Source organism: Thermobia domestica, chromosome 3, assembly GCF_964235325.1.
Source record: "Thermobia domestica chromosome 3, izTheDome1.hap1.1, whole genome shotgun sequence".
Taxonomy (NCBI): Eukaryota; Metazoa; Arthropoda; class Insecta; order Zygentoma; family Lepismatidae; genus Thermobia; species Thermobia domestica.
In genome coordinates, this window is record NC_137456.1 from 219,733,910 (window position 1) to 219,757,444 (window position 23,535).

Below are 23,535 nucleotides of genomic sequence, written 5' to 3' on the forward strand. Positions count from 1 at the left end.
ATACGTTGTAAATATTGTGTTATATACGAGACAGGCAGTTCCGTAGCTTGTTTCAGGACAAGGTGAGAACTAATAGTGAAACACTCCCCACACGAAACGTGTTCTTTGCTATCGTAAATGCAATTATCATCCTTAATGAAATAAAAGGTAAATATTCACACAAACAGTTACCACGATATATTTAATAAATGCCACCTCTGGAAAAACTGGGTATAAGAACGGGCTCTAAGTCTTTCATCCAGTGCAGTAGTTAGTACTGGACAGTCAAACTCCGTTACTGTGCTTTATACATGTTTACACTACAACTATAATTATATTCAATATAAGGTTGGAGATGTAGATATGAAGAAGGATGGAAAGATGAGCTCGAAAGAGAAAATAACAAATAAAGAAGTTCTCAGGAGAGTGAATGAAGACAGAAGAATACACTTATTGATAGCAACATTGAAAAGAAATTGGTTAAGGCATTCTCTAAGGAAGAATTGTTCTATCAGAGGTACTTTGGAAGGATTAGTTTGAGGAAGGAGAAAGAGAAGAAGGTGTGAGCTCCTGAACGACATGAAGATTGAAAAATTGGGTGCTTTAGCAAAGTAAAAAGCTGAGAATAAAAATGAATGGAGAAAGAACCATTTCCTGTAACGACCTGTTAATGTGTCAGAACACTATAACGATGATAGTGAGGCTATAATTATGCTCAAGATAAAACGTGTCATCGCGATACATAATAACACCATCTCATAGAGTAAAATAATTAGGATTATTTATGCGATATATTGCTAAGAAAATATACATTCGAATATAGTCAATAATTGTTCCGATTTACAAAGTTTGGTTGGACAAATATATGGAACGTATTTGAAATGGCTAATTACTTAAAACATATTTCTGGCAGCAGTAATAGTAAAAGAAGTAATAGAAAATTATAAACAATTACTGGGAGACAATAACGTTTGTTTTTGATTAATTGTATTTAGCCTCGATGCCTGCTTGAGCATCGAGGCTAAATGTTATAATTTTCAACCCGGAAGTGGGGCTACCGCGGATCGTAGTTGCGAGGCACGCAAGGCGCTCTGGACTTTCGAAATTTGGATTCTCTGAAACAGAATACATCGAATCTATACCCTGGGATCCACTGAAGAGAACTTATTTTGCATAGTTGTATTACGTGTATCTTTGCTATCCAAATTGCTCAAGGTCTTCGCCCATTAAAAGGAATTGGTGTGATCAATTGCCTTCGGATTTTGAAATTTGGATTATGTTTAACAAAATACGTCGAATCAATACAATGGGATTTGCTACACAGAAAATTTAGTCATAGTTTTATTACGTGTATCCTCCCTATCCAATATGGCTCAAATTTTTCGACCAAATCGATCGATGTTTTTGATTTTTCGAAATTTGGATTCTGTGTAACAAAGTACATCGAATCCATACCCTAGGGTCCGGTTCATAGAACATTTATTTTTGTGTCTGTGTGTCTCTTGTGTTATCATAGATCGTAAGATTTAATAGCAGTGTTCCGTAACAGTCAAGTCATGATTTTTTGCAGTAAGATGTAGAGACTCGTACTGTTGTTAGAAACGAAGTATTAAAGTTCGTGTAGGTAGAATAGACTTGGCTCTACATGCGATAACTTTTAAGAGTGAACGAGGCTTGAGGCTGAGAAATTAGTGTACATGAAATATTGCTGATGAGATGATTTAGTTAAAAAAACGAAAATATAAATTACACTAGTTAACAAAGGTTTTGTTACATAAAAGGAAATACCTGTTCTTAAAGGAACTTTGTGCGCTTAATTCGAATATGCACTCGGTTTTTCTCCATCACGTACAATTTTTCCCGTAACAGAGGGATTTTCGGGAAAATCCCTCAAAAATTTCCCTTTTCGTTTATTTTACACCCCAAGATCTTGTCCCCTTGCATATACTAACATAGAAATTATACCTAAGTATACTTTGGTTAATATTTAACAAACCCTCCAAGTTTCGTAATAATCACTTTATTCTTTCTAGAGAAATAAATATGTTTGTATGTATACTGTGTGTACTGTTTATTGCACCTTATAGTAATGCTTTCAGATCTCTCAAGTTGAGGTAAAACGTTTTGCTTTATTACCACAAACACATATATAAAATATAATTTACAAGTGTGACAATTTACAATAAACAATAATACAAATGTACCAAAAGGTCATGAAAAGACAATCAAAACTATCACAATATATGAAACTTCCATTGGGTTACAAAAACGTACACTACTTCCTTCTTTTGTAAGAAATGTTGCATTCTCTAACAAGACCCCAACAATAGTCCCCCATCATTGAAGGATCCCATCGTCCCTGGTACCTATTCTCCATTGCTATTATATCTTGGTGGAATCCTTCCCCCTGTTCGTCGCTGAGAGCACCTAGGTTAGCAGGAAAGAAACTGAAGTGGGAGTGCAAAAAATGGATTTTTAAAGACATCCTACAACCCAACTCTTTGTATTTCTGTATCATGTCCTGTACGATTTCTGTGTAACTCTCAGCTTTGTTATTGCCCAGAAAGTTGCGCACAACACACTTAAATGCTGTCCAGGCAGCTAGCTCAGCACTGTTTAACTTGCTGTCAAAGCTATCATCAAGCATTAATTTCCTAATTTGGGGACCAATAAACACTCCCGCTGAAATCTTAGCATCACTCAGGTTAGGGAACTTCTCTCGCAAATACTTGAAATCTTCACCAGATGTGTCCATGGCTTTGACAAAGTTTTTCATAAGTCCTAACTTGATATGAAGTGACGGTAGTAATATCTTATTAGGATCTACCAAAGGAGCGTATTTGACGTTGCATTCTCCAGGTAAGTAATTCACTCTAGGTTCCCATTCCTTCACTTCATAATGTTTGTCATCAGCTCGGCTATCCCATAAACATAAAAAACATTGGTACTTCGTGTAACCGCACTGCAGTCCTAATAAAATACCAACTACCTTGAGATCACAACATATTTGCCAACAATGGTCCTTGTAATTTATAAGATTTAGCAAAGTTGACATGGTGTGATAGGATTCCTTAATCTTCACTGAGTGCGCAAGTGGTATAGAAGGTTTTTTTTTATTTCCATTATGTAAAAGGGCAGCTTTAAGGCTGACATTTGACGCGTCGATAAATAACCTCCATTCTTCTGGAACGTAAGGAATTCCTAGCTCCGCCATCAACCCATTTATATCCGTACATACGCACATATTATCTTGCATTGAGAAATAGCTTGAAAATTGAACATGCCTTTTCCTGTACACTGATATGTTCGTTTCTGCATCCAATAAGTTCCACTGCTGGACCCTTGTTCCCAGAAGTTCCGCCTCTTGTTTTGTCAGGTGCAAATCACGGACTAGGTCATTAAGTTCACATTGCCGGATGAAATGTGGCTCGCGAACACAGTCAGGGATGAACGTTGGATCCTTGGATGTACATGTTGATGTCGATGGTTCATCAAGGTCATGATCATCATCAGAGTCTTTTGGCCATATCTCTTCCCAGTTGGTAGGGGGCTCGGGAAGTGGAAGTTCATCCCCGTGCGGAATAGGTCTAATTGCGGATTTAACGTTGGGATAACTTATTGTGTATTTGCTTTTTTTAGAATGTCCCTTAACTACTGTGAGACAAAAATAACAATCATCCAGATGGTTGGTGGGTTCTCTCCACACCATTGGTACAGCAAATTTCATGAACCTCCGTTTCCCTTTGGCCCATGCAAGTAAAGTGACGTAGCACGACGCACAAATTATGTTGGGTGCCCAAGTTTTGTCCTGATCTCCCACACGACATCCGAAATATATATAATATGCTAGTTTCACCTATGGCGTAATGGATCTACACTGTCCTTTAACTACAAACTGGCCACACACTTAACAAAAACTATTTGGTGAGTTAACACACGAACGCCGTCCTCTTGACGCCATTGTACTGATCACAAACTAAACTTCTGGTCTTAGTTGGGTATAATGCCGCTAAGATCAAACATGAAAGCACTCTTAGCAGCAAAGACAACTTTGAAAGTGAAGTAGTGTTAAACCACACGTCAATATAAAAATGTACAAAACTCCCTCACCAGGTGTCAAGAACACAAGAAAGAAAGAAATGCGCGGGGGGAGGGGGGAAACGATACCGTAGTGGAAACTTCAGACTGCATTAGTTCATTGTTGTCAACAATGAGTCTGTATTCCATTCTTTCTTTCTTTTGCATTCTGTTACATTTGATAACAAATATTGATAACCATTTCATGAACAAAACGAAAAAACTTGGAGAATTGTATATATATGTATTAAGATATACATATACTGTACGTTTAAAAAAATATACGTTGGAAGTACATTCTATTTTTATACACGTTTCTAATTTACAGAGAGCAATACAAGTGTGTTGTTGACTATTCTAAATATTCATTTTTATGTCTGTGTTTGTAGTAATAAAGCAAATCGTTTTTACCCCAACTCAGGAGATCTGAAAGCATTACTATCAGGTGCAATAAACAGTGCACACAGTATACATACAAATATATTTATTTCTCTAAAAAGAACAAAGCGATTTTTACAAAACTTTTAGGGTTTATTAAATATAAATCAAGGTATACTTAGGTATACTTTCTATGTTACTATATGTAAGGGGACAGGAGCTAGGGGAATAAAATATCTGAAAAAGGGAAATTTTTGAGGGAATTTCCCGAAAATCCCTCTGTTACGGGAAAACTGTACGTGATGGAGAGAAATCGAGTGCATATTCGAATTCAGCGCAAAAAGTTCCTTTAAGATCAAGTGATTTTTCTCATGTAACAAACAAAAAGTTTAAATTTGTTAACTAGTGTTATCGTTAATAATAATAATAATAATAATAATAATAATAATAATAATAATAATATAAAGGAGTAACAAAATTACAGTAGCAATTACTTAAACAATACCTTCCAATAAAGAAAAAAGATGATTGCCATGACGGGATTCGAATCCGGGTCGCTGCATTAGGAGGTTCCTGCTTTCTCACTTCGCCACAAATTTCTCAAATAAAGGTAAGAAAATAAACTAGTACTAACGGAAGAAAATTAGAACTTTCTATTTCTACGCTTGCTGATACAATTAATATAATGTGAAAATAATTTCAACCGTCTTTTCTTCTTAGAAATTTGGAAGTTAAGATGAAGAAGAATTGTAATGTAAGTCGGGACCAACGTTGAAAACGATGACGTAGCCTCAACTTGAAGAACGCACCGTATTATTTTCCTCATTGAGTAAGGTCTATATAACTTGTTTTTGCGCTAAAGAAGGAAATCTCCAGTAAGCTATTGTGTCAGTTGCTGAAGGAACGTCTCCTTATACGATCATTAGTATCTTCTGTTTAGTGTTCCATGAAATGATTTTAACTAGGTTATTGATTGGGAGGAAAATAAGTAACGCTTTAGGTAAGTGGTTTTCGTATTGAATTTCTATTCGGCTGACCGTAGTCCAAGTTCCCGCCAGGTTCACTTTTTCAAATGTTTCCATTTCAATGCATATACAGTGTGATAAGCATCATCTTTACCTCTCAAGAAAGAGGAAGATGTTGGAATGAGGAGAATTGTAGAAGGTCAGTCAATGGAGAAAATAATTTACGAACTTATTTCCAGCAGTTGTTCTAAGATTTCGTATTTTCATCTACTTTCAAGCATTTTCTGATTCATGCGTGGTGAGTGTTTTTATTTCTTTGAACATAAATGATACCTTACATACACAGCAATATTGAGATTAATATATGTTGTTCATTGGACTTCATGCTACGAACCATAGAGATTCATCTCAGAATAGAGAACTGTTTCTTGCGTCATCTATTCACAATTTTACTTGGATAAAGACCTGACTCAGTGCTACCAACTGCTGTCAGTGCCAAGAAAACTTATGTGTAAGTTGGGTTTCATCTGCGCAGGCGTTTTACAATCGATGGATCTCACTAAGCTGAAAAAGATGATATGTATGTCTGTTAGAGGTCAATGCATTGTTTTTTAGATAATTGAGAAAAACGAAATTTTAATAGAACCGTAATGTCAACCATACCACTTACTAAGCTGAAATGATACTAAAATGGACCTCATTAAATTATTCATTATGATACCAGGACCTTTACGATACCTAGTACGGTTAAAGAGATACGACCTAAAACTGTAACAAACTCTTAAAGTTAAATTTATGTTTAATTAAAATGTTGTGCAAGAGATAAAACACATATTAGTTGATAGATCACGACAATCTGAACAAAGTGACTTGTAGGTTAAAAAGAAGAAAAAACGAAATTGTATGGCTTGTATCTATTGATGATTGCCTTTTCCCAACCGGTGCGTGTACTTGTCACGTGTATAGTACTTGTAATAAAACGCAAATTTATTAAGTCTGCCAGTTTGTGCTTCACGCTAATTCGTAATGAATATATTCATGCTGTTAAGTTTAAGTGTTGCTAACTGCGTTATCGCTTGTCTTCTTGATGCTAATAGATGGCGCTGTATATGCTATAATTTGCCTGCCTGTCGCTAATCATGTTGTTACCTGCACTATCATTTGCCGTTCAATGACTTAAATCATAATATGGTTGAATTATTAGATAGATAGAGTATGGAGTTGCGCATGGTTAGCGTCCAAACTTAAAAAAATAAGTACATTCATTACGTGTAAGCAGTTAAAGCTTCTATCAGGTTGTCAGAAACGTCACGGCGCATTTGATGTATGTTTTACGTGTATTTCATGACATAAAATTACATTGAATCAATAATATATTGCCCATTTTTATCAATAACCTTGCTCCACCTTCCAGCAAGCAACAGAACTTCTTGTCCATAGGACCTGTCTTTATCCGCAAAACTGAAGAAGGTGCTGATTTACAGCCTCATCGGAACTGAATATTATACCATGCCAGGACTGTGGAAGAGAGCGTAAGAAGTGAAAGTCTGACAGTGCAAGGTCGGACGAGTTTTGTGGATGTAGCAATACATCTCATCCAGGCTCCAAAAGGTTTTGACGGGTGACCAAACTTGTGTGTAGGATTGACGACTTCTGGCAGGTTCTGGATGATGGCTTCGTTCAAACTATTCAATTTGCCAGCAGTACACTTCGGAATTTATTGTTTGATTCGTAGTTAGAAGCTCAAAAAACACGATCCCTTTAAAATTCCATCAAACTTAGAACATGATCTTTCTGTGAAGAAAGTCTGCTTTTGATGTCGTTTGAAGCGGAGCACCCGTTCGAACACATTTGCGTACATCTGCACACCACATTGAGGCAAACGATCGACTTCTCACCATTGAACCATCGCTACAAAAAAGGATCATCTTCTTCACATTTAATGAGCATGTCGCATATGTTTATCCATGCCATCATATGGACTCCTTTTAGTTCACTAGGACCTACAAATAGAGCTTCTTTATCTAGCCCAGTTTCTTCAAATGATTGTGAACAGTTCGATGATGGATGCCTTTAGGGACTGTTAGCGTATTACGTAATGTTATTTTTGACCAATGTTTACCCCCTCCCTCTCCCTTGTTACATGTCGAACGCAGTTTATGGACTAATCATTTTATCGAAAGTTCATACATGAGATATAGTCATAGACCTGCTGGTGTAATTGGATTTATCCTGCAGTCGAAAACGTTAGCCGTATGGGTTGTTTCCTTAAACGAGTTTGGTCAAATTCAGAAAGATGTAGACGATATGAAGAAATTGGAAAATGAGGATTTACGTTTCCATCACAAGGAGGAGACAAGTCCACTTATCAAAGTTGACTGTGCAGATGGGAGAAGATTCGTGTTTTTTTGTCAATATGTATCGAACCCCTTGTTAGCAAAAACCATCCACCACGGGTTTATTTAATATTGTTAGAGCTCAAATTTGCGTGAGAGTGCACTAAATGTACAAGACGCTGTTAAAGTGGGAACACAGCAGCTGACTGACTTTGTGTGTAAATTGCTGGAAGTTTTCACCAAAGTATTTCCAAGAGAACTAAAACAATGTTAGACGTTACGAAGTCAGTGAAGTTAGGCTCAACTGATAATTATAATTGACCACAGTGTTATTTATGTTCGTATAGTAGGCCTGCTCATATCATCTGATGATATTAATGTGATGTGTTTGACCATGAATTAGCTACAGTTCCAACTGCTCTGTTTAATGAGACTGGCAAAATGTGAGAAACCTGAAAAAGTGTGCTTCAACACAAACTTACAGTAATGAAATCAGCAAGATCGCGAGTAAGGACCCATGAAACTACCATTCTTGATGGTTGTGCTATGCCCTGGCACGTATCATGGCCAGCACATCCGGCTACTGTAGAAATATATGTGCAGATATTCCACAGCAATTGCGGAAAGTGAGCTCAAACAAGCCCATATTTTGCATGTAGTATTCGATAGATACTATGAGAACAGCATCAGAGCGGCAATGCGAAGGAAGCGAGAACAAGGAAATTCAAAACATCATAAACTTACATTATCAATTCTGTTAACCAAAAGAGCGTTCGTATTGACGTCAATGAATACAAAAAAGCACCTTATTTCATAAACACAGAATCGCTAATGGACATTAGCATAGATGAATCTCGTAGATTGATTATCACTGGAACACAACCATCCTCCATTGAACTGGCAGCAGGACTATAGGGTGTACCAACAAAACACAACGAAGGTGACGTAAATATAGCACACATAGTTCTTAGGGATTCTAAACATGATCTAGCCTAATGTATACGGCTGAAGTATGACAATACGGATGAACTAGTGTTGCTTGCATATCCTTTATATGTTCAGAAGCTAACTACACCAATTTTAATGGAAAAATGGGCTGGATCCAGAGAAATGACTGACATAAATGAAGTTGTAAAAGTGCATAGTCCGTATATGGTGAATATTTTGGCAGCGCATGCTATAACTGGCTCCGATACTACTTGATATCTTGCTGTTATTGCTAAAGACCGAATTCTAAACACTATATCGAAGTTTCGAGGCACACTTGAAGCAGTTAGAGAAACCGTTACCAAACCCTGGAGAAACCGTAACCAAAGGATTACGAGCTGGACTATGTAGGAAAATGATGGCTAAAAAGACAATCACAAGTCTGCCATCTCTTTCTAAGCTTCCTCCAACTGTTGGTGCAGTGCAGGAACATTATAAGCGCGCTCATCTTCAGACAGCCATATGTAAATCAGCTAAACAAACTAATACTCCTGATCTAGATCCAAGAGTTTTCGATTTAAAATTTTATCCATATGTTGCAGAAGAATATGTACTTCTGCAACATAAGGATAAAATTGACATAAAAACTTGTTCTGTTGCACGCAAATACACAAATAGCGCTTGATATAGTAGTGAACTCAATTAGCTGTTCATGCATAACGAGATGCTATCGTGGTTACGGCGTTCTACAAGTTTTATCTTGTAGAACGCCGTAACATAACAGTCACTATCCCTTGCTATATTCTAAGTAACGAGAAATGTAATTTCGTAAAGAATAAACAGAAATGAACTAAAACATAAACAAATATGAATATGAATGATTGCTCCTGATAATATTTCATTAAGATTTCTCTGGACTCACTCTTGGTTAATATGTGTATGATTATTGCATCTCATTCTTAGATGGAGAACTTTGAGCAAAAAGAATTTATAATTCACCTTCTAAGAACAAGTTAAATTTTAAAATATCATTTGGAAGTAGTGTGGATTCGAACTGATGCCATTGGTGTTACTCGACAGCGCCTATATCACCTTGATTACTCTTGTACTACTAGCAATGTCTTCTAACTGAATAAAATGAAGGTCGGTCTGAGAGAACGAAAACAATTTTTGAATTAAAAAAAAAACAGAAATAACACAACATGCTGGGACATGGTTAATAGGTGCAAAGGAATTATAGTGTACCCTCTGAGTGAATCTGCATAGCTCCTTTCACACCTGAGGTTGGCAAGGAAAATAACATTGACATTATAAGTGTTATTAGAATTATAAACTTCATTTACTGAGTGATAAGCCAATTTCTAAACTAAAATCTTATAAACGGAGAGATTCTTCGTGTAGGGGTTTTGTCCTCATGTATTAACTTTTTTCAATGATTCGCGATGAAGTTTGTAAACGATTGTAAATTTGGAAGCTCAGCAAGCTATTTGCCACCGAGTTCTGGTGAACGAGATTTTAGAGTGATCTCCAGTCCCACTAGCTCAACGCTAGTGACGTCGGAAAGGAATAATGTACAGGTATGAGCAAAATTATTGATAAGTCTCTTTAGTCTGAAAATATGAAAATATCTTCGTTTTCTTTATATGTTCGAAACATTTGGAAGCTTTCCACAGCGGGAAAGGTTAATGACAAAAATGACACGTTTTTAATGTTTGTGTTCAATATAATCTTAAAATAAAGATATTAGAAACAAAAAAAAAACTTAATTTTACCCAAAATGCGAAAATATCCAACTCTCTTAAAAAGAAATTTTGCATTTCAACGTAGAACTGAGATCTCTACATCACTGACAATGTCTTCCCTTTTCCTTTCTTTTTTTCTAATTGAAGTCAATAAAGTAGAGTTTTACAAAAATTAAGATATTTCAATATTTTTCTATTAATAAAATGTAGAAGTATGTTTACATCTTTATTATCTTATGTATTCTGTCATTATTACAAGGTTACTGGGCGCAAAGTGAGAAGCTTCCAAAGACCATGGTTCATCTAACCTCTTTGTGTTTGCGCGTTAGGTTTTGCAACAAAAAATGTGTATTTTGTGTGAGATAGTATCTTTTCACCCCATACTTTGAAAATAAGATCGGCACACGTAACATGTTACAAACTTTCAACTTAATTTATTGCCTTAAAGTTTTCAGAGATGCAATCCCTAACAAAATCAATAAAAGCATGATCTTTTTCTCATCCCTGGTCACACACTATTGAAATATATATATATATATATATATATATATATATATATATATATATATAAAGTAATACGAAGGAAAACACACTAAACAACTAAAAACTTTCAGGTACTAGCCACATATTTACAGAGTACACGAGCATATGTTATTCCATGTTCATTGGATCTGTATTCAACTAGTACCAACATGACCCGTACTCGATTCTTGGTTGCTCCTTGCCTTTGTTTTCTCTTTTTCGTCAGGTTGAACAAACACAAACGAAAAATACAATTACAAACTTAAGTGTGATTCGACTTTCTGCAGATTTTTGTTTAGATGAGTGAAGAGGATGAAGTAAGATTTTAGAATCAAATAGGCCGTTCCAGATTTTCCAATTAATACACAGAAAGGAATAGGTTTACAACTGAAAAGTAAATTAGGTTCTCTTTCATTACAGTCTATAAACAGCTATGATCAATGAGATAGATTTCAATGAGATGAGATAAACAGCTATGAGTTATTTCTTATATGATCAACACATTATCATTCAACATCTTAATTTCCCTATTTAAATATAATTCTAATAATATTTTTGGTGATAAATAGGCATTTTTAGATCTAATCAAAACATAGTTCAAAACATTACAATCCCTTTACTATTCATAACAAATCGACTATGAGCTATAAAGGAATGCAGTTAAGTGTCAGGGACAATGAAATAAAATAAATATTGTTGATATGTCTGTGATAGATGAAGCGAAACGCAAATGGTCATGTTGAAATGGTTCCGGAAATGAAACTCAAAGTAGGAAGTTAGTAGAGAAAAATTTCTTTATATACTGAAGTGTAAGTTTGGTGAACGTATCTGTGACTTTTCAACATAATGTATAAAATTGATAACACATTAAAACAGTGCTAGATCGAGGGTTGACTACTGGAATAAATCATCATAAGGAATAACACTGCATTATTATTACTTGTCACAGTGACGTAGCCAAAATCTCATAGAGGGAGACTCACACACATGAATATATGCATGCAATTCTCGAAAACGTCAGCTCCAAGTTAGCATGGCGATTAAAAATTGGTCTGGTATCTAGCCAGTAAGACTTTTACGATTTGTTCTATAATTTTTATCTGTTGCATCGTAAAGAGAGAAATGCATAGGGACAGAAAATAAAATTGTTGCTTGCAAATCAAAAGCTTTTTCAGATGATTCGCCAATTCATTATAGGAAACCGGATAGTTTCGACTTTGAAATAGTTTTACTAATTATCTTTGTTTAGGAATGCAAATGGGTAGTCAGTTGTACGTTTAGTAAAAACCTTATCATAACAGATAATTCTAAACACATTTTTTAAAATTTATTATTGTAATGTGTATACTATACTAGCCATATAGACAGTTTAGGAATTCTTACTCTGAAAAATATGTTAAATGTAGTAGTCCGAGGATAAGCGAGAGTTCTCGAAACTCCATTAATGAGTGAAATGAACCGAAGTTAATTTAGAGTTCGTAGCAGAGGCGGAATTTTGATAATCATGTTTCCCATTTGCTACTGTAAACTTCTGTAATGTGTGTTCACTCACTTTTATCCAGAAGAAAAACATTAACATAACACTATTTCAGCTGTTGCCGCAACTTTCTTCTAAATTTTTCTGACCCACTTCATAGTGAAACAGCGGTCCCAAAGAATCAGTTCCATGTGATTTTGACCTCAAAACTAAGCATAATTCTTCACGAAAATTGAGGTCTTTATTTAGCGAAGGTGTAACCTGATATTTCTATTGGTGCAGACTTACTAATATGTTCGGTATGTTTGTAAATGAACAAAACTCCTTTCATCCTGTTTTCTAATATTAAGCCAAATGTTAGTACCTATGTTGTGTAGGACTTGGTCATTTATAAGAACACACTTTACAGCAGTCTTTGTCATAACGTTTTCTGTAAATGATTCCAGTTAACATGCAGTGTGCTAGTTTTCCTGAAAAGATCGCCAAAACTCTCAGCCTAAAGGCATTTTAATTTCCAGAAAAAATATGGCAAATTGATTAAAACGTTATTTTAGGCCATTCTCTTTGATTTTAATTTTTCGCATGCTATTTTCTCGTTTCTCTTTATTTCCTAAAGTTCTTGCGGTCCTATTCAGTTATTGCGATTAGATTAAATCTTACTCTGATGCGAATACGAACCGAAAGCAAGTTAGTCACGTATACAATCAAAAGCAGAAAAAGCGTTTTTCCACGACTAGATTTCTTTCCACCTATAAATTCGAAATATAATGACCGGTTTTAAAACTTGTTTTTGTAACGTATACAGAATTACGCCCTTTCAGTCAGGAAAACTTGAAGTTTGTTGATGTGTTATTGGAAAATTAAAATGTAGCGGTGAGAGTAATTCTTTTCGTACTTTTTAAACCCTTGTATCCGGCTTTTTCCTACCCATAGTTAGTTGTAGACGTTGCAGAGGCTAATACCAGGGAAGCAAGAAAGTTCGTTCGCTTTTGAACCACTCCCGCTTCCATTTGGCTGCTGCGGCGACATCTGTCCCCGTAGCATGAAAGTTTTGACTCTTTGGGAAAGCTTATTCATCGACGCATCAGCCACGGTGAATATAACAACGCATTTGTCAGTGTAGGGTGTAAAAATCGCTCGTGATCATGTCAGTGTCAAATGAAGTTTTTAGAGCTTGTTTGCTTTACGAGTTTAAATTGGGAACAAATGGTGCAGAAGCAGCTAGAAAAATATGTGTTGCGCTCGGAGAGGGTGTAATAAGTAAATGTACAGCACAAAAATGGTTCCAGACTTTTTCAACTGGTGACGAGACCTTTCAAGATAAGCCTCGCTCTGGGAGGCCTAAATCAGTGGATATGGACCACCTGAAGGCCTCTATTGAAGATTATTCCAGTCAAACATGTGAGGAACTTGCTCACCGATTCGAGGTAAGCAGGAAAATTATTCGGGTAAGTCTGCATCAGTTGGGGAAGACCTGAAAATGGGTCAGAGGGTCTCTCACGAGCTGACCGCTATGAGCCAAGTTCTAAGACTGAATATCTGTTCATTTTTGTTGACGAGACACAAAATCTGTCCAATTTTGGACCGTATAATAACTTGTGATGAGAAGTGGGTCATGTATGACAATAAACGACGGCCATACCATTGGCTATCACCGAATGATCCGAAGCCTTTGACTGCAAAACCGAACATCCATCAACACAAGGTTTTGCTCTGTGTTTGGTGGACTACAAACGGTATCGTGCACTACAAATTCCTGGAACGTGGTAAGACAATTACCAAAGATGTATACTCATCACAACTGAGAACGGTAGCCATCAAACTGACCCAGAAACAGCCAGCACTAGTGGACAAAAGAGGTGTGCTCTATAACCAGGACAACGCGCGCTCTCACACCGCAAAACAGGCGCTGGAAGTAATCTCAGAACTTGGTTGGGACCTTGTATCTCATCCTCCCTACTCCCCAGATGTCGCTCCTTCGGACTGCCATTTATTCTTGGCCATAGACAACTTTATGCGTGGCAGGCAGTTCAAGACTGATCAAGACGTCAAAAATGCAGTTGCTGAGTTTTCCGAGTCTCGGGAACAAATATTCTACAAAACTGGCATTTACAAGCTTGTTGAGCGCTGGGAGAGGGTTGTAGAAGCAAATGGAGGCTATTTTGCCGAATAAACAAACCGTTAAAACCCTGTAATTGACAGTTTTCTTCCATAGTATAAAAGCGCACGAACTTTCTTGCTTCCCTGGTAGAACAATAGAGTATACGCGCGCTCTTCTCAGTTTCGTAGTTTACTGGATGTATCTTACCGATCTTTTGAATGCAATATAAGTTTCTTTCTTTATTTCTAAACCAATGTTATGTGAAATATTTTACTTTTTATTTTGTTGAAATCTGATAACTAAGTAGCTAATACAGACTTCCTTTTAATAATAAGGTATGTAAAGGTAAATACACAATGTTGTATTTCTTACGGCCTTAATTATCACGAATCACAAAGAATAAGACATATGTGTTGCAGAGTAGCGTTTTCCGCGTGTAGAAAAAATGTAGCAATGATGTGACTCACTTCTATTTTGTATCCAAGGTAAAAGAATGTTGTTACAAAGTCGAGCATTTATGAACACGTGCAGGTAATTATGCCAAGTCTAGGATACACTTGAAACCAATAATAAATCTTGCAACTGCTTACATCGTCTGTATTATAGGAACTCAAATATTACTACACAAATGGCTGAAGCAAAAAATAGAATAACCAAAGTGCAAGATGAAGATAAAAGATAAAATGTAGAAACGATAATCTCCAAAGTTGAAACGAAGTTGCAAACTAAGAAGTTTTAGTCCATAAGAAAATAAACAGTGTTCCTGTACTTTGATTAAAAAAAAATAGGCTTACATCGATATTACATGGAACATGTGGAACATATAAGAACATCTTTATATTCTGCAGTCATTCCTGCACAAACCCTGACGTATTTCGCTGCAGCATCCTTGGTATTGTTTCAGTAGTCATGGAATCACAAAAACTGAAATTACACTTACAAAACAAAGTGTTACTAGACGTACACGAAATAAGGCGTACATTGCTGTAAACAATCGGCCGTGTTCTAAGTTAGCACGGTACTAATAACGTATTTTTACCTCTATTGAAATAATAACGGAACCCTCCCGAAGTAAACAACACTGCACGGCGTGGCGGTCTCCGCGGTGTCTCTCGGAGTATTCGTCAAATCGGTCGATACTGTGGCACATATTAAAGGCGAATTTTAGCGGGTTTCTTCAGAAACGTCCGCCACTGAACACTTGGCGTATTTAGCTGCACTGGCGTATAAACCTGCAGTTACCTTATTTACTGTGATATATATTTTTAGAGTAAAAATGCCCAATTACACAAAAATTTCTGACGAGTTAATGAAATACAAATACTGTATAAAATATAGCTAAGGAAATTATTTCAAAATGGTGAACTAAAACCGGTAGCATAATGTATATATACCAAGTATTAAATACACTCGCGTCATTGATAAAAAGTCTAAAAGCACTTTGGAAACGTTGTGACCTGTTTTTCGCTAATATTTGTTTCTCGCACAAAATGAATATATTTTCTCTGCATGAAGATTTTAATACGTAGTTCCTTCAGTAGTCAGAAAGTGTTAATTCCAATTAGTGTATTCCTCTCAGTTTTGCGGCATGGTTGCCTAGCACAATGCCGCTTAGTTAAATTTCAAGTTCTAAAACATACACTTTTATTTCATGGTTGATTGGTTCCTTTTACCTAAAGAATGAGTGATGCTTAAGTAGTGATGCTGTTTTACCTTGTTAGTCTTAGCAGACTTTATGTTTCGACAGGTCGTTTTGAGATTGAAGATACGACACACTTTCCACTATCTCCTCAAGGGAAAAATGAGAGAGTGCTAGTGACCGTGGGGATCAATGAGGATGGTATATTTACAGTTATTAGCGTGAACGTAGAGCAAGAACTGCACACAGCGCGGCAACTAGTGGATGTAAGTGAACATAATGAGGTAACGGTAATGTATTTTCTTTTTCAATTTGTGTATTTTTATGATGTGTAATCTTTTTGTTATATTTATCTCCGTTGTTTCCATAAGTTCATTCTTAGGGATATAGGCTTCTTTAACCTATGCTTTTTTACGTGATTAGCTCATATGAGTATTTCTTTTAGGTTTATCCCATATAATGCTATGGGATATTACCTATTACTTTATTTAAATTTATTGTTATATGTTTGTTATGGAAATAATGTTCATAACACGCAAATGGGAAGATGGAGATTAGATTCAGCGTTATTTCGAAATGCGACTTAGTTCCATAAGTAGTACACTGTGATTGGCATGCTTGGATTCCCATGTGCAAGACGTGGTCGAATCGATCGCGAACCGCAGCGGTTTGCCGCCAAAAACTTGGTGGGCCGACGTCGCTAGACACGGCGCACAGTGGGGTCAAAAATCGGGAAATCGCGAAACTGGGAAATTGCAGTCAAAAATCGATTTTGTAACTTTCGCCACCTATGAAATCGGTATTGATATTTGGTTATAAGTATTTCCTCTGCTTCCAAACCCGGGGTTTCAGGACATAGGAATATTTTCTCTGTCCATAAAATACATGTATACATGAACAAATAAAAATACCGAAAAATCAGTAAAAACGGAACCAAATAATATGTTTTAACCATTTATATCATTTCTGAGGTGAATGAAAGCGGTTGAATAGTATATTGGACTCAAATACTGTGTGTTCAGTGACGGGTTTTATTTGCTATCCATTTCCATATCATTTATGATAGATTTGTTAGTGTTACCGAAAACTCACAAATACGGTGATGTTAATAACTTTGCAGTCTAAGCTTATCCTTGCTTGCCTGCAAAAAAAAGGTGTATTGAGTTGACCATGAGTAGTACAAAGGTTGAGCACCGGAAGTAGCTGCAGCCAAGTGCAGCTGAAGGACTCAGCCCCATTAACTGGAAATGCGTGATGAGTAATGTTGTTGTGATCGCAATCGAGATCCGCTATCTGAGCCTTACAAAGAGAAAAGGTATATTGTCCTGTACGTAATTTGGATTACCCTTCATTTCTGAATCAAAGTTGCAGTGAAAGACGCATTCATATTGCAGTGATAAACGATCAGTCATGTGAAGCTGCTATATATTACACGCCAGTGCAGTAGTATGTAAGAATATTCTATTCTGAATCTTTTAATCGCACCGAAACAACGTAATCCTAAACTAAATTACATTCCACTAAGTATTTGTGTTTCTTCGAAGATGGTGCAAGTTCAAACCCGCGAACTTTAATTTTGTATCCTAAGAAAAAACACACATTTGTTTTACACCTTTTTATTAGCTGCAAATAAAATTAGAGGAAGAGCACATTGAACCTGTAACCGCTTCTTGGATGCATATTTAAACCTGTCATAACTTCGTACTGGCTAGAGATGTCCATTTACATAAGGCGTCAACATGTTATGTTTTCAATTTATAAATTGCATGTATGATTTACGACGGTGGATTTCAATGTGGCGGCTTTCATTGTTCTGTGTCCTTCCCAATTTTTCCTCACCTTTATTACTTTCCTACATTGTTCCTTTGGTTATTTTTGTAGTATTTGACATTTATGCAGGGGGTTTCCACACATTTTCGTATTGCAGCAGGGGTTCTTTGAATCATTTTTACAGTAATTGCAATCGATTTAGAAAGGACAATTACGTATAGAACGATAGAGAAATGTCCCTCAACTTTCATTGTTTCATAATAAACTATTATTGTCCGCTTTATCCAAGTTTCCGACCACTGTGTGGCGGTATCGTTACGAAATTACACGAATGTCGCAATTTTACCGTTTACCTCGATGACGGTAATAAGGTGACATCCGCCGTTTCTTCTCCTTTAAACCGCTAGTGCCCTAATCACTAATCTAGACACTAATCTACCACATGACCGCTTCGTATCCGCTAGTACCGCCATCAACTCGTCACACGGATCCTTCACTGCCGCCTTTAATCTCTATACTCAGTTTTGGGAACAACCTATTACTATTTACGCGCTGAAACCTCCATACCAATACATGGTTGAAATACAAAATAACTACCACTTCTGCGTGATACTTGTACGTTAATTTAACACCAAAGACATCGCCTTCCCAGTATATCAGAAGAAACTAGTAACTTTCAGTGAGAATTTTACTTTTGGAGTTTATTGTTTGGAAGCTTTAGGCAGTACATCTGACATTTTTGCCAAGTAACAAATAACGTAACATGTTCTGCTGTAATCGGTCACGAAAATAGTTTTGTAAACCTACGAACTGTGCGACAATGGTTACGTGAGTACAGCTGCCACCTACTGATCTTATATTCTAGCTCAGATGACGTTACCGAGGCAAAGTTCTAGAACATAGGTCCCCCTTCCTATTTAGCTGTAATAAGGACAGAAAACAATGTGCCCTGCGGTGGTTTAACCCGTTTTCACTCGCTAACGCTCGCTCGGCAATACAATTTGAATTAAATATTAAACTTTGGTATAGAAATGAATCAACCTATCTACTAACCTATACGGGGGAAACCTGTGTTCTAGAACCTTCCCCGTTACCGATTCTCACAAACATTCAGGGTTCGTTCGACGAAAAATATCTATAACACCACCTGGAGGAAAAACGACAGCTACCATCTAACTTTACATTAATGGCAGCCGCTTCGATTCCTCTTCGGTGGATTTCCGCTTCGAACCGTCAGTTTTTGTTTACTTCGGCGGCTATCCGCCCAAAGGCGACAGCGGACCGATGAAAGTTTGGCATCACTTTGCATATGGGGATGTAATATTCTCGTAATTATTATTTACTTTAAACGTTAATTCTACAAGCTGATTTAACTACTTCTGCATTTCAGTAGCTCCGAATATTTTACATTAAATTGTAATTTTTTTGCCATTTGCTTACATATACGAAGAATAGAATAACAGTTCTTGTACATTTTGCAACGAACTATTAGTACTCGTATATACAAAATACTACTACTAATAGTAATAATATACACTTTTATGTGTATGTAGCAGAAGAAAAACATGTTCAGAACCAATAATATATTTAAGGTACTGAAGAAGCAATTTATGAAGGTGCACTTTATTCCAAGTTTCCAGAAGAAAGAGGAATTCTCATTATTCAACGACAACGCCGATAGCTCAGTAGTACGAGCTAGGGTTGTTTGATATTGAGATTTAAGTACCGGCGTTTAGTAATTTTTTAACACTGAACAATACCGATGCAGCAAGAATCGGAAAGATGGTGAAAAACTGAAAACTCCGAAAGGTACCGAAATACCCCAAAATGGGAATACTCAACAAAATTCAGAAGAGCTAGCAATTAAATAATAGTAACAAAGAACTTGGTGTGACGTTTTTCTTTTCATGGGTAACTGTAGCATTAATTCTATTTTATACTTTAGGGAGGAAGGAATTATGTTACTAATATTTGTTGCTGAGTCTATTGTAATTTATAAGTTTTGATTTTTTACTAGCATGTATTTCTGTGTATAGTTTAAGGTTGCTAAAAATCTCATTCGGAAAGAGGAAAAATTAGCTATACTCTAAAAGGGAAAGAAAGTGTATAGCTCATGTTCTGTTTTATCTAAGCATCGTCTCGTGAATCTTCACGTATACAAACATAAGATTCATATATTTTGTGTAAGTATATTAAGTAAATTAATTCCGTAACAATGCTTTATATGCCAACTAGTATAACACGTTTGACTCTCTTGTCTGTTAGCATAATAATACCATTTTTCCTTAAAACCAAAACTCATTTTGTCAGGGATTTTGCTCGCATTTGTTTTTAATAGATATGATCAGTTTATGGTCCGGTCACTTTCTGAAGACTTTCACTCTCGAAAGGGTGGACAATAGAAGTTACACCTCTTCTATCGGCATACAGGTATAGTATTTGGCATAAAATTTGCATTTGTCAGTATGATTTACTGATTCTATGTCCTAGATGGTTTACATAGTGATACTCATTCAAATTACATAAACAATCTAATTTGATTTTTGTACCTACCTCTCAGATGATACACAAAACGGCGCCCTTCATTCGATGTTGTGAATACGGACTCATCTGAGGAACCTACGTAGTTCCCAGTAACGTTCCACATTCGCATGTGCAAACGCGAGACGGTAAATATTGTGTTCGTCTCTGAGTTTTCCTTTTACGCCAGCAACAAGGCCACAGAACCCAGAATGAGGAAGCTTTCTGAGCGTTGTCGGCGTAATGCCAGGAAAGTAAGATACTTCCCTTAACTCTCTAGATGTCGTTAGTGGGTCTACGCAGCGTTCGTTTACTATCCTGCTTCTTTTACCTGGGTAGGCACATGAGGAGGAACAGGAGATCGTAAATTACCAGTCTGACTTCTAGTACCATATTACCGAATCCATCACCTGACTAGGCCTACCAGCTGCACCTGCAGTATAGCCTTCCAACTACCATAAGGTAATCACAGCTTAACGCCAGTCTATGATCAGCAATGCTGCGAGCTATGAGTAGTAAAGAAGTAAGTAACAGCTGGTAACTAGCATGCGATTGGTTATTTGCATGGCACTCCCCTTGTTGGGAACGATTTGGTCAACGTTCGCGAAAAGAATCTTAAAATAGGGCAATTAATCTAATAATAATAAGAATTTCCATGAATGAATTTTCATACAGAAGAAAAGCAGTTTAACATAGTGAATTGTTATAGTATTGCCTTTACACGTATAAAAATGACATTCTGGTTTTAAACCTAAACAAAGCACCTACAGGTTTGTTCTGTTACGTTAACTACAGGTGGTAATCAGCATCATTCCTTACGCAAGCCGTACGTTTCTTTCATTATTACTAGTCTGAACCAATCTAATCTTCCTCATCTGAAATCACTGATGTATAATAAAATGGTCCACGTAGCGTGATTCAATTTGGTGATTTTATATTTCTTTGGTTACAAAAATAGCTAATCGGTAAAGCTTTTCCTTTCTAAAATAGGACCGCAGGGACGCAGGTTCGAGTCCTGGTCCAATTAAATGCTTTACCTACTAGTAAATAAGGCAATAGTAACTGCTCTTCATAGGCAATAGTAACTGCAAATGACAAAACTATAGAATTTCCAAGCAAGCAACCAAGCTGTCTTACATATGTCTTCAAAGTGAACATGACCTTGGAATAGCTTCTAAAAACGCATACAAAGTAGTGAGGAATTGGGTCCAGTCAGTAACACTTTCTGACATCACTGATGTGTATTTCCTTTCTTCGTATGCTGACGAATAAAATTATAACACAATCTTAGGGAAGACAGAACTAAGTCCGATGTAGTATGATGGTTAACGTGTTTGAGTTGGGATCTGCAGCTTGAGGTTCGATTTCAGCTAAGTTACAGTTTGTTTGTCCTCAAATTATACCTTATCAGAAATAATGCCTTGACTATGAAATTCAAATCATTGGACAGTCTATATTAATAAGTATGTGTATTATCGTAATACATTAATAAAATTGTTAAATGGTTAATCTATTAATTTCTACTTTCCTTCACACTATTTCTTTTATAGATCTTCGTAACTTTACTTGTTTGTCAGTAACTTTACTTGTCTTTTTCTGTGTTTTTTTTACTTGCTTGTATGTTTAATAGAGAGAGACCGAGAGAAAAGGAAGGGAGAGGAAAGGATAACTGTAGGTGTTCCTACTTGTAATAGTAAATTCTCTTATCCCCACCCTTTTCTCTGTCTCTCTCTTTTCATTTATTTAACTGTGTGCGATGAGTAAACAAAGAACTTTTACAATGTGATGCAGAAAATAGATAATGTAATATCATTAATACTAACTCAAAAGTAGTTATTAATAATTCAATTGCAAATTAAAGTTGAATTGTTAATGTATTTTGTTTATACGACGCAGTTCTCGAATGCGATGTCTAATATTAGAGTCTGATAATCAACAGCGCGTTTGATATAAGAAGAAACAACTGTAATATACCATTACAGTCTAATGTGATGATGTTTTTAATAGGAGGGTGCCCGAAATTTTTTGCACCGACTGTACTTGACGTTTAACAAAAAATTTCTGGCTGTTCATATAATTCGTAAATTTTGTCTGTTATTTTATTTCAAATTAACATGGAAAACTGTAAAACTTCATTAGGAATTATAGTTTTGGGAATCGATATCTTTATTTATATATTAAATTAGTTATAAGTCTTGTACATGGATATGTAAATGGATGATTACAAGTCTTACGGTGTCAGTGCTATCTGAAAATATAGGTCCACCATTGGACGGAAATTTTGGAATAAATAACCAATCTAAAATTCGGCAGAATTTTCTGGACCACCCTTCACCTCTCTTTTAGATACCTATGTCCTTCTGAAATCTAGTTTAATCCAGATTTTACAAATTTTATTCGTTTCAAAGCCCCACCGCCAAAAATGCTTTGTTTTGATTGGAGGATTCACCCACGCTATGATGTTAGAGCGCTATTATTTCCATTCCCTTCCTAGAATTTTTGTCGACGACATCAGTTTGTTTGCTTCGAAAATAGTTGGTTTCCTGCAGTGGTAAACATCAAAATTCAGGTAACATTTGGACTTTATTAACGTGTAAAATCGCTGGAAGTCTCAAGGAGCCATGAATTATTAAATTTCAGAACAAAACTTACTGAAAAGGTTGAAATAGGAAGTGCAAGTTAGTGACGCCATGATTTCATCTACCGATCGCTATGGACAGGATTCAGAAGTAGTGTGATTTCCGTTTTTCCTAAAACCGGTTCTGAAGATTAGTGTTTTCCCCTGATAATTTCACCTTCCAATTTTCCTGCTAATTTAGGGTTATAAGACTTGTCCATATATAGATTTGCTTATGTAGGTAGCGAGTGATTCTTTTTTCCTTTAAACATATATGGCGGTATTCAATTTTGGCGTTGTTAAGATAGGTAGAATAATGCACGTGTAAATTTACAGTAAGGGCTCCTATTTTACTCCTGACTTGGGAGTACAGCTTCCAGCGGGATGAGTTGAACATATAGTTTTCTCCGGGTTCCTGCCCCTTCAGGACAGGGGTCCTATTGTTAGTCAATACTTTGATTCCCTCGGGGGCATTGATTAACCAG

At 36.3% G+C, this 23,535-nt stretch overlaps 1 protein-coding gene across 2 annotated transcripts in view; it reads left to right on the forward strand.

Moving 5' to 3' along the window:
- The window catches only part of LOC145680969 (heat shock 70 kDa protein 4L-like), a 331,629-nt gene that overhangs the window by 240,499 nt on the left and 67,595 nt on the right, over positions 1-23,535 (forward strand). The window contains exon 9 of one of the 2 annotated variants that reach the window (XM_081752187.1): positions 16,252-16,427. In XM_081752187.1, coding sequence (XP_081608313.1) covers positions 16,252-16,427 — 176 coding nt within the window. The remainder of the gene's footprint in view (positions 1-16,251; positions 16,428-23,535) is intronic. The other variant, XM_081752188.1, reaches the window with a different exon arrangement.